This window comes from Schistocerca americana, chromosome X, assembly GCF_021461395.2.
Source record: "Schistocerca americana isolate TAMUIC-IGC-003095 chromosome X, iqSchAmer2.1, whole genome shotgun sequence".
Classification (NCBI taxonomy): Eukaryota; Metazoa; Arthropoda; class Insecta; order Orthoptera; family Acrididae; genus Schistocerca; species Schistocerca americana.
This window is the reverse complement of record NC_060130.1, coordinates 413,144,287-413,157,116: the sequence shown is the minus strand read 5'-3', so window position 1 is coordinate 413,157,116 and position 12,830 is coordinate 413,144,287. Positions and strand designations below refer to the sequence as shown.

General features: G+C 42.4%; 2 protein-coding genes across 3 annotated transcripts in view; one reads left to right on the top strand and one right to left on the bottom strand.

Moving 5' to 3' along the window:
- Positions 1-12,830, bottom strand: part of LOC124556838 (constitutive coactivator of peroxisome proliferator-activated receptor gamma-like) — a 721,776-nt gene that overhangs the window by 246,192 nt on the left and 462,754 nt on the right. For both annotated transcript variants that reach the window (XM_047130855.1, XM_047130854.1), the window contains one exon: positions 2,987-3,058. In XM_047130855.1, the coding sequence (XP_046986811.1) occupies positions 2,987-3,058 (72 nt within the window). The remainder of the gene's footprint in view (positions 1-2,986; positions 3,059-12,830) is intronic.
- The window catches only part of LOC124556840 (leukocyte elastase inhibitor-like), a 66,450-nt gene that overhangs the window by 3,607 nt on the left and 50,013 nt on the right, over positions 1-12,830 (top strand). The window lies entirely within an intron of this gene.

The following is a 12,830-nucleotide window of genomic DNA, read 5'->3' as shown; positions in this document are numbered from 1 at the left end:
GATGAAAATTGAGCCACAGTCAGTGACCATGCGCTCAGACGCAGTTCAAAATGGTTCAAATGGCTCTGAGCACTATGGGACTCAACTGCTGAGGTCATTAGTCCCCTAGAACTAAGAACTAGTTAAACCTAACTAACCTAAGGACATCACAAACATCCATGCCCGAGGCAGGATTCGAACCTGCGACCGTAGCGGTCTTGCGGTTCCAGACTGCAGCGCCTTTAACCGCACGGCCACTTCGGCCGGCTCAGACGCAGTTGCTGTGAGTGCACCGGGAAAGAAAATACTACAGAAAGGTTACGCTTTCGGATTTCAAACATTGTTGAAATGTGGTGTAGCTTGATGGACTTGTAACATCAAGAACTGCAAATTTATTAAAACTGCTTTGAAAACATAGCTGCACTAGTCAAAAAACCACGGAGAAATAAATGGTGATAAAATTCAGAGGTAGAAGATAGTTTGTGATCTGAAGAGGAAACTTAGAGTATACACTATGCGATCAAAAGTATCCGGACACTCCCAAAACATACGTTTTTCATATTAGGTGCATTGTGCTGCCACCTACTGACAGGTACTACATATCAGCGACCTCAATAGTCATTAGACACCGTGAGAGAGCAGAATGCGGCGCTCCACGGGACTCCTGGACTTCGAACGCGGTCAGGTGATGTCACTAGACATACGTCTGTACGCGAGATTTCCACACCACTAAACATCCCTAGGTCCAATATTTCCGATGTAATAGTCAAGTGAAAATGTGAGGGGACACGTAAGGCGTACAGGCTGACCCCGTCTGTTGACTGACAGAGGCCGCCGACAGTTGAAGAGAGTCGTAATGCGTAACGACCAGACATCTATCCAGACCATCACACAGGAATTCCAAACTGCATCAGGATCCAGTGCAAGTACTATGACAGTTAGGCAGGAGGTAAGAAACTTCGATTTCATGGTAGAGCGGCAGCTCATAAGCCACACATGACGCCGGTAAATGCCAAGCGACGCCTCGCTTGGTGTAAGGAGCGTAAACATTGGACGATGTCCGCCCCCGTTAGCTGAGTGGTCAGCGGGACGGAATGCCACCCCAAGGCGCCCGGGTTCGACTTCCGGCTGGGGCCGGGGATTTTCTCCGCTCAGGGACTGGGTATTGTGTTATCATTTCATCCCCTACTCCGACGCGCAAGTCGCCCAATGTGGCGTCGAATGCAATAAGTACTTGCTCTCGGCGGCCGAACTTCCCCGTATGGGGGACTCCCGGCCCACAATGCCGTATGCTCATTTCCATTTTATTCCCACTGGACGATTAAACAGTGGAAAAACGTTGTGTGGAGTGACGAATCACACAATGTGGCGATCCGATGGCATGGTGTAGGTATGGCGGATTCCTGGTGAGCGTCATCTGCCAACGTGTATGGTGCCAACAGTAAAATTCGGAGGTGGTGTTACTGTGTGGTGGTTTTTTTCATGGAGGGGGGCTTGCACCCCTTGTTTTGCGTGGCATTATCACAACACAGGCCTACATTGTTTTCAGCACCTTCTTGCTTCCCACTGTTGAAGAGCAATTCGGGGATGACGATTGCATTTTTCAACACTATCGAGCACCTGTTCATTATGCGCAGCCTGTGGCGGAGTGGTTGCACGACAATAAGTCCTGTAATGGACTGGCCTGCACTGAGTCCTGAACTGAATCTTATCGAACACCTTTGGGATGTTTTGGAATGCCGACTTCGTGCCAGGCCGCACCGACCGACATCGATACCTCTCCCCAGTGCAACACTCCATGAAGAATGGGCTGCCATTCTCCAAGAAACCTTCCAACACCTGATTGAACGTATGCCTGCGAGAGTGGAAGCTGTCATTAAGGCTAAGGGTGGGCCAACACCATATTGAATTCCAGCATTACCGATCGAGGGCGCCATGAACTTATAGGTAATTTTCAGCAAGGTGTCCGGATACTTTTGATCAGTATATCAGTAATAACCTGAAATAACAAACGGAAGAAGTAACGATTAAAAATACAGACAGCTTTGGAAAATCCAGCTAGGGAAAATTCTGCTGAAATTACCTGCAAGTATTCAGGAGGTTCATGTTGCGTTGAATACATTCTGAAAACTACAGTTGGGCGGATTTGTTGTTACATAACGATACGAAAACTTCATCTTATCAGCACGTCTTCAACAGTTGCTCATAAATGTGCTAATCTGAAATTATCTCCGTCAACAACGTTTTCAGATTTTGGAGAAAGCATAATGAAAGCTGGAAGTGAAATGTGGACTAGTGGAAGAATCCAACGTTGTCAATTTCATTTAACACAGAGCTGGTGGTGAAGCATACAAATGTTGGAACTTGCATATGACTGCTATTCTAGAAATGAAATCGGCAAATTTGTCTTGTATATTCTATTTGCTATTGCAGGATCCTAATATGGTTGACAGCTGTTTTGTTGAGGACTTAATAACAGCGATATCCGTGTGTGATAAGCTACAAACGTTCTGCGACTATTTAGTAGATATTTACACATACAAAACCGCACTCTTGCATCCACCAATGTGGGCAGAGCTATGCTGCATTAGACACAAACCACCAATGCTAGCGAAAATTTCCACGGCTAGTAAAATAGTCCGTTCCACTCCCGCAGTGCAGATAGATTTCTTGAGGTACGGTACTGAAGTAAATTCAGCTCGACATCAATATTGCAATCAATTCCTAAAAAAAAAAAAAACAAGAAATCTTATCCAGATTTAAAAAAAAAACGGGAAGCAACAGTAGGCTAACTTGAAAATGGAACATTACAAGAATGCAATATGAGAAATGAGTTACCTATGAAGTAAAGCCTGAGGCAGTTCGCCTCGTGGTGCATCCTGGGTAACGATAAACGAAGCGGTACAAAAATCACCGATTCATATTTAAACAATAGCAGGATAAGCAGTGGTTTTTCCTTACTACTTAAGACAGAAAATGTTTGCGTCGGTTAGAAGTATGTTATTACCTGAGCTGTAGGGTAAGTTTGTGGTCCTTCTCTGACAGCGGAAGGATTGCCTCCAGGGCTCCAGACGATATCCTGAAAATAAAGAACGGTTGGTTTTAGTAAGCTTAGGGTTACCAGACGTCTCTTTTTTGGACTAACAACGGTCCAGAATGATTTTTAGGAAAACCGGGGAAATGTATAGCTAAAAAAAATACTACTGCTTCAACTCGAAAGTGCGGAAATACAACTGAACTCTCACAATTGCAAACACTAAAGAATTTAATCTTTCTTCCAACAATATATTTTTCTAGCCTTTCCTCTTTCCTCTGTCAGCGCCGCGCTGAGCTCGTTACTACTTCAGAGCAACTGAAATAACTGGTGTGGCCACTACAGTGAAGTACCAGCTACAAGACAGCCAGTTAAAGTATTACGTATGCAACAATGCAAGATACCTCGGCTTCTAACAATTTCGAATTACAATGATCATTTTAAACTGCTCTCTTCTCAGTTTGTTTTTAGTTTTTAAGTGAATTAGTGTTAATGTTCAATCGAAACCATGCCAAAACGGAAATGTGCGTTTACCGACGAGTTCCAGGAACGGTTTCCTGACTTCGGGCTGGGAAGTATCAACTAAAAGACAGTGTGTCTCATCTATCCATTTGGTACATTCATTTCAATTGCTAGTAATGGTAAGGTTTATTATCGTGCGGCTGTTTGTCCGTAAATATAAAATTGACATTGGAAATTCATCTGTAGTACTTTTGTTATAATGAATAACTTATAATACGTGCATAATTATTTTGCAGGAGGTTAGACCTAGCTCACCAAAACACTGGTAAACACAATACGCTTGTTTGTACTGCTTCATCTTCGTCCAAAGTCGACTTTTTTGCACAGTAGGATTCCAGACTGGCCCATGCAGCTGAAAGCACCCCATTTTTCATACGGTCAAACATCATCAGAGTTTTAAATCAATGGACTACACAGGAAAGCTGGAGAAAGTCTTAATCAAAGACTCAAATACATCTGTCATGGGTTCGCACTAAAACAGAAGCAATTATTAATACTGCAGTGTCACTTCACTCTATTGTCTGTTGACCTTTTAGAGGTATTTCATGTTTCGGTATTGCAACAGGTGGCAATAACCATGGTCCTGTGAAATTATTTCCAATTATAATGTAATACTATGAAAATAAATCTGGAGTAATTCCAACAAAAGTGATAGAACTTAAAAATACTTCAAATGAACATTCTCAAACGACTGCATCTTACGTATGCGATACTCTAACAAATAGAGATACTGATAACAGATTTTGCTTTTTACCAGGGACAATACGAATACTAATTTTTGTGAAATTAGTACACTACTGGTCATTAAAATTGCTACACCAAGAAGAAATGCAGATAAGCAGGTATTGATTGGACAAATATATTACACTTGAACCGACATGTGATTACATTTTCACGCAGTTTTGGTGCATAGATCCTGAGAAATCAGTACCCAGAACCACCACCTCTGGCCGTAATAACGGCCTTGATACGCCTGGGCATTGAGTCAAACAGAGCTTTGATGGCGTGTACAGGTACAGCCACCCATGCAGCTTCAACACGATACCACAGTTCATCAAGAGTAGTGACTGGCGTATTGTGACGACCCTGTTGCTCGGCCACCATTGACCAGATGTTTTCAGTTGGTGAGATATCTGGAGAATGTGCTGGCCAGGGCAGCAGTCGAACATTTTCTGTATCCAGAAACGCCCGTACAGGACCTGCAACATGCGGTCGTGCATTATCCTGCTGAAATGTAGGGTTTCGCAGGAATCGAATGAGGGGTAGAGCCACGGGTCGTAACACATCTGAAATGTAACGTGCACTGTTCAAAGTGCCGTCAATGCGAACAAGAGGTGACCGAGACGTGTAACCAATGGCACCCCATACCATCACGCCTGGTGATACGCCAGTATGGTGATGACTAATACACGCTTCCAATGTGCGTTCACCACGATGTCGCCAAACACGGATGCGACCATCATGATGCTGTAAACAGAACCTGGATTCATCCGAAAAATGACGTTTTGCCATTGGTGCACCCAGGTTCGTCGTTGAGTACACCATTGGAGGCGCTCCTGTCCATGATGTATCGTCAAGGATAACCGCAGCCATGGTCTGCGAGCTGATAGTCCATGCTGCTGCAAACGTCGTCGAACTGTTCGTGCAGATGGTTGTTGCCTTGCACACGTCCCCATTTGTTGACTCACGGATTGAGACGTTGTTGCACGATTCGTTACAGCCATGCAGGTAAGATACCTGTCATCTCGACTGCTAGTGATACGAGGCAGTTGGGATCCAGCACGGCGTTCCGTATTACCCTCCTGAACCCACCGATTCCATATTCTGCTAACAGTCATCGGATCTCGACCAACGCGAACAGCAATGTCGCGATACGATAAACCGCAATCGCGATAGGCTACAATCCGACCTTTATCAAAGTCGGAAACTTGATGGCACGCATTCCTCCTCCTTACACGAGGCATAACAACGTTTCACCAGGCAACGCCGGTCAACTGCTGTTTGTGTATGAGAGATCGGTTGCAATCTTTCCTCATGTCAGCACGTTGTAGGTGTCGCCACCGGCGCCAACCTTGTGTGAATGCTCTGAAAAGCAAATCATTTGCATATCACAGCATCTTCTTCCTGTCTGTTAAATTTCGCATCTGTAGCACGTCATCTTCGTGGTGTAGTAATTTTAATGGCCAGTAGTGTAGTATTAGTAGAATTGGTACAGTTCGCTCACCTGAAAACAGTTCAAATGATAGATTAGTAGTATAAGACTGCTCTTCTCACGTTTCACGTAACAGTACTCAAAATGGTGTTGCTGCGGGGCTGACATCCGAAGTATTAAAATATTTAATTCTGTTTGCACAGTGCGCACTGAAAGCCTGACTTCTGTGAATACATAGATGTGCTATCTAGGCAATTAAGTCGCTCTATGATTAGGCGGCGGTCTCCTTTCCCTTGTTACAAGACTAACCCAAACGTATCTTGCGCAGAAATCATATTTCATTCCTCAAGATGCAATATGTGTGTGCACGTGTGTACGATGCCACAGTTAAATTTCTCAAAAAATGGTTTTCAGTATTTACAACGATGCGTTTGAAGAAATTTTCCAGGGAGGGATGATGTGGAACAAGCAACTATGTCTCTAAATGATGAGCAATACATAAAGTGCTTTGACCAGTTCTTAAATTTTTGTCGGTTTTTGAGGAAGCAGGCTAATGGAGATCAGTTGTCAAATGATCTCTGGCGTAAATATTTCCAAGAGACAAGGAATGTCGTTTTTCTCAGAGCTACTAAAAATTTTAGTTTTTCTTTGCTATTACTAGTCACAACGCTAGTGTAAAAGGGTTTTCTCACTAGTATACAAAGGACCAAAGATAGAAATAGATTCAGTGTTAAGTCTGTTAAGGGAATTAAGTGTGCATTATAAGCATTGCTTTTATTTGCCTTTTATGATTATTTGCTGCAAAACAAGTAATTACTTTAAGAAATTGGTCCATCAAATGAGTGCTTCAGAGAATGATATAGGTGACTAGTTTGTATTAAAATGTCACAAATTATTGAAACGTATGATTAATTAAACTGATACGGAAAACTACCTATTATGTAAGTTTCATTTGCAAATCACACAGGGCAGTATACTTACATATTTTCATGGTATTAGTTGCAAAAATTATTTATCTTAATGCCACTTCGGTAAATGTCGAGTAACCTATAACAGTTTTGCAAATTCTAGTGTGAATCTAGAAGTGTCCTCAGTTTTGAAGATTACCCTAAGTAATCTACTTATCTGAACGGCGAACAGTTACAGATCCCTTTTTCATTTTTGTAAACGCAGGTAATCGCCAGATGATTCATAAACTGATGAAGTTTCTTTCGCCCTACTACATATTAACAATGTTACTATACAAATGTATTGCAAAGTATTTAAACGCGCGTGCATGAGAAGAAAAGATTAAAAATCTATAAATTTAGTTTTAATTGGCATCAGACACCGCTGACGTAGACTGGTTCCGGCAAGCCCCTTGCGGGGAAGTCCAGAAAACAAGGAAAAAAGCGTGAGGTAGGAGGGAATGAAGTGCCGCAAAGCAGGCTGATGTTTACGCTGACCGCTGCCGGGACAGTTGCCACCAGCATGTAGCAATCTTCGCCATCAGCAGCACGAGGGTCAAACACCACGGCGAGTGAGAGCCAGTACTGGCGGAAAATGACCTTGTGGGACGCTCAACATGTAACCCACTGAAATAAATACGCGCTGCAACAGGACGGCATACTCCTGCTTATTTTGTGTAGACTGCACGAAGGAACTACGGTAAGTCTCGTAGTAACTAAGTTATACATAACGCACGCAATTAAGAAGATTCACTGGGAGACGAATACTGGAATAAGCTACATATTCTGTAAGCCACTGTGCAGTATATTGCGTGAAGTACCTATACCACTGCGTCCAGTTCCTTTCGCACATGGTGATTAAATATATGGGTACGTATGTGGTACCATCTTATTTTGACGCTCCCTATGTGGTATAAATAGCGGAAGCAGAGTAATATCGCTCTTCTAAGACTACACGAGAGGACTTAGGCGAGAAGAACGGCACCCATCTTCCAACGAATCTCATTAAGTCTCCTCGGCATCTGACACTTCAGAATGATCTATACTAAACTGTTAAGATTGTAGCACCACGTCTCTGAATTCCCTATCTCCTCTGACGTACTTAAGGGCTCAAAACACTGACGCGTTGCTTGATTTGCCGTAGACTTGCACGCCGTTTCCTTCACATATGTACTGTACTTTGCCACAACCTATTGGAAAAATGACTTTCGCCGGCCTTTATTTTCACTGATTTCATATGTTTTTAAAATTTCGTAGCGCTTTGTTGTTAAAATTTATTTAAATGTTTAACGTGTATAGTGTTATGTTAAAATGCTAAAGTTTCTTCTCTTGTTTGTTGCATTGTTTTGCATTTATCCGCAGCTCAGTATAAAAAGAGAACTATCGACTTCGTTCTGTATTTCCATGTAGTGATTTGGTGAGGATGCTTTCCTTGACTTGAAGTGGCAACGAAGCGATCTAGCAACGTCAAAGTGCGGTGCTCTCGTTCAGTAAGTGCGCGAGCGTCAGGTTGATACTCGTCACTCTATAGTACGGTGCTTATTAGGCGCTACAACAGAGGCGTCGTTAATCACATGGAGGTTTACCGTTTACGTACGTTCCAAAAAGTACTTCCTTCCACACATACCTTGCCAAATGGTTATGGCAGTAAAAGTGGGTAAATTGCAGCTTGCCCAGAGGCCTAACGACAGTCATTCAGCCCGCGCACCATTCGGGTGAAGAACAGGAAATATAGGCACATGGTAGAACGCAGTTTAGATACCACTGATGACAGAAAGGGAAATTAGTTTCTGGCACAGAAAGACAATCCAGAAGTAGTTTTCCAAGACTTTGCAGCGAAGCAAAAAATGCGAGATATTACAAGGAAGAAGTGCGCACTTTGAAGGAAACACACAATATCGGCAAGCTGAAAGAAAATACTCGTTCCGTTATCTGACTCCTGCTAAAGCCAGTTAAGTTCATAACAGGTCGCAGGAGTCACTCAGTCTACAAATACCTTGTAGGGGCTACTGAGATGGAACAACTCATTTCTCCTGAGGTGTTTCGTGCCTTTGTTGAACTAAAACTGCGCTGAAGTGCTAAAACTTAGAAGTCAATCTACATAACTTGCAGCTTTAAGAAAATGTTCTTTAAAGCTAGCCACAATAATAGTCAGCTTAAAATCATTTCACTCTTCATACAGCAGCTTCTGATTCACTTTTCAGTAAATGATGGCCATGCCACCTGTCATTAAACAACTCCCCCCCAATGCCGTGGCGTCATCAAATTGCAAAACTGCCTCGTACCCCTGGTGCGTATATTTCGAAACTTACCTGGCAGTTCGCTGTATATTGCAGAATAGTAGTTCGTTATTTTTTGAGGTGTGATTGTGATATCCGATGTATTAATGGTGCTATCCGGTTAGATCTTTATAAAACAAGCCTAGTGAAAATAATGGCAGCTAGTACTTAATTGCAGAGAAATGGAAGGTGCATACTTTCATACTTAAAATGTGCCTTTAGATTACACCCCGCAGGGGGCTCACGACTGGCGAGTACGTGCGTGGCAAACATAGGGCTCCACGCTATAGACGCACCTACTTCCTTCCCTGCACTGGAATCTCTCATCTTTGAATTTCCCTCCGTTTTTCTCTTATGGTGGCAGCCTCTGATGTCGACCAAGGCATTCCCCGTGTTCTGGTTTCCTTTCTCGGAGTATTCATTCAGACACGCGCAGATTAGTATTTAAAGTACGAGCTTGGCAAACACGTAAATTTGGAAACAATTATTGTCCTCACAGATGCCAAGTATTTGATACTTTAGGTGACACTATAACATTTAGCACTTCATTCATTGCAGAATGATAGTTTCACATCAGAGTAAAATTATCTACAACTTGATAAAAAGTTCTGAATATCTTTTCTATTAGCACACAGTCGAATCTAAGACGGTACTCTCGTGTTAAGCAATGATTACGAGTGGTCGCTGATTACGGATACTAGGCAGAGCGGCACTGCGCTCGGACATAACTTCCCAGCTGCGGCGGCGTTAAGGAAATACGTGGGGCATGTCTACATTGACATCTGAGATTCGTTGATGCGTCGGGCAACGACTATCTTCAGTTCTGGTGCAATCGTGAGTTACCAACTCTTGCATGAGACCTCGCTCTACCGACAATACACTTTCACTTCTCTATAAATCGTTTTTCTGCTTTGACAGTAGTATTGCCTTCAGTGCCTCGCTTTTACTACTCCTACGTACTTTCCTCACCTGAGCACATTCCTAGTGGATGTCACTACCTCCGGATGAACGCCGAACCCTTGACTCGGACAGATGACATCGCTGTTTTGCCAATTTTAACTGTCCAATCAGTCAAAATCTGCACTGAAATTTTTTTGTAGAGGAAGAATACACCGAAAGAAAGTAAATTTTAGCTTTCAAGTCACACAGTATGTTTCAAAATATGTTGAAATATGAAAAATTTGTAACTCGGCAGGCGACTGGAAGGATTTACACACCTGCCGTAGCTGTGGCGCACAGCGCATGTGCAATACGGTGGGCACATATCTTTGGTTGACGACATATAATCGGACTACATGGCACAACACAATCATTTGTAAAGCGAATTGCAGATTTTGTTGATAGTTTGACACAATTGTTTAATTACTATTTGCTCTAATTTGAATCTCATTTAATATCCCTAATAATGAATTACCTTTGCGCTATCGCTAAGTGTTAACAATGGAGAAAAAATTGAATTTTCTTTGTGATTTCTTGCGTGTGGTTGGTAATAACATCTGTCTTTAAGTGCCAGAGGTTCACAGTAATGTGGAATCCAATTACTGTTTCCAACCACGTGAAGACGAAATACGAGGAACGTGGTATACAATAGAAATCACTTCTCCTGAAATAAATAAATATATATATATATATATATATATATATATATATATATATATATATATATATATATATATATATATATTATTGGTGTTTTGCCCTTAAAGAGCGCATTTGGACTAAACTACATGGCCAGTTCCTTTTGCTGCCTTCCTTGCTGCCCAAACTTCCCTCATTCGCTCGCTGTGTTTCTGTTTCCGGTCCTCTGTCCATGCTTCTTGTCGGCTTCGTGTCTTCGGCTTCATCTTGATTGCCTTTTTGGTTGCCCATATTTCTTTCATCTTCTGGCTGTGATCTTGCTTTCGTTCTTCGGTCCATTTTATGCCTGTTCGTTTGTCGCATTGTATCTCATGTAGTTTACTTTTCTTAATGATGTTTCTGAACTTTATTCTGTCGTTTATTGTGTCTGCTGTTATGTTGAGCTGGTTCAGGTCGTTTTCTACCTCTGCCACCCATTTGTTGTTTCTAGTGGTTACCCAGTCAAAGATCTGTTTGGTCAGCCTGTGTGATGGCATTCTGTATAGGTGTCCATAGAATTGTAGTCTGCGTTTTCTAATCTTTTCTGTGATTGTCTCCGTATGTTTGTACAGTTCCTCTGTAGGTTTCTTGATCCATATTCCATTGTTGTTAGTTGCGCCAAATATTTTCCTAAGTATTTTCCGTTCTACTTTTTCTAATTGTCTGATACGTGTATGCCCTCGGATTAGTGTGGTCTCTGCTGCATATAGTGCCTCGGGGAGCACCACCGTGTCGTAATGGCGTAATTTGGCTTTTTGTGAGATAGACTTCTTGTTGTAATGATTCCACACTACTTTGTATGCCTTGTCCAGTTTAGTCTTTCTTTCTTCATTTGAGTCTCTGTTATGTCCACTCATTTGTAGTGTTTCACCGAGGTATTTGAAGTTTGCTGTTTTGTAAATCGTGCCATACTTTGTGTTCAGAGATGAGAGTTTCTTTGTGCTCATAAACTGTGTCTTTTCGTAAGAGATCTGTAGTCCAGTTTTGGAAGCGATTTCGTGCAGTTTTTCAATAGCGTCTTTTGTTTCCTTTATACCTTTCGTGACAATCGCCAAATCGTCTGCAAAAGCCAGGCATTTAATCTGTAGGTTTCCTAAGGTTATCCCCTGTTGTGATGTTTCCCATTCTTTTATGACCTTATCTAACACCAGATTGAAAAGGAGAGGTGAGAGGCCATCGCCTTGTCGGACACCTGTGCGAATTTCGAAGGGCTCTGATAGTTCCCCACAGAACTTTACTTTTGAGGTCGTGTTGGTTAAAGTTTGCTCTATGATAGCCCGTGTTTTGTTGTCTACTTTGTATTCTGCCAGAATTTTGAAGAGAGTTTTCCGGTCGATAGAGTCGTACGCCTTTTTGAAGTCAACAAAGGTAATGATCAGGTTCTGTTTGTGTTGTAAAATCATTTTCAGGTTCCAAATTTGTTCCGCACAAGACCGCCCTTTACGGAAGCCTGCTTGGTATTCCCCAATCAAGTGGTCGGTTTGGCATTCTAGTCTGTTCAGTAAAGCTTTAGAGAGGATCTTGTATGTGACCGGTAGTAGGGATATTCCTCTGTAGTTGTTCGGGTTAGTCTTGTCACCTTTTTTGTGTAGTGGGTGTATCAGGGCAGTTTTCCAGTCGTCAGGAATTTTCATGGTCTTCCAGATGTCTTCCAAGATCCTGTGGATGTCTTTGGTGAGTTCTGGGTCTTGTAACTTCCAGATTTCCGCGATGATGCCATCTTCTCCTGGTGCTCTACGATTCTTGAGTGACTTTATTATTTCTTTAACTTCTTCTAGAGTTGGAGGTTCACTATCTGGATTGTATGTGCTCGTTTCTGTCATCATTTCTTCCATGGGGGGGGGGGGGGGGGGGGTCCGTGTTGAGCAGTTTTTCAAAGTACTTTGCCAGAATGTCACAATTGTTTTTGGTATTGGTTTCTAGGGTTCCATCCGGTCTTCTGAAGCACAAGTTGGGTTGCTGATATCCAGTCATATTTTCTCTGAACGCTCTGTAGAAGTTTCTTGTATTGTTCTTCATGAAGTCCGATTCGATCTCTGTCAGTCGCCGTTTGTCATACTGTCGTTTTTCACTGCGAATGATTTTGCTTGATTGCTTCTGTGTTTTCAAGAAGTTCATCCAATTCTCTTGGGATTTATGGCAACCAAATTTTTTCCATGCACTGATTCGTTGGTCAATAGCTTGGTCACATGTGTGGTTCCACCAACGGTGTTTCCGTGTTCGTGGTGCTTGTGCTAGTTTCATGGCCTCTCGGATTCTTCGTGAAAGTTGTGTCCAGTCTGTCGTTTTCTCCATTTTAA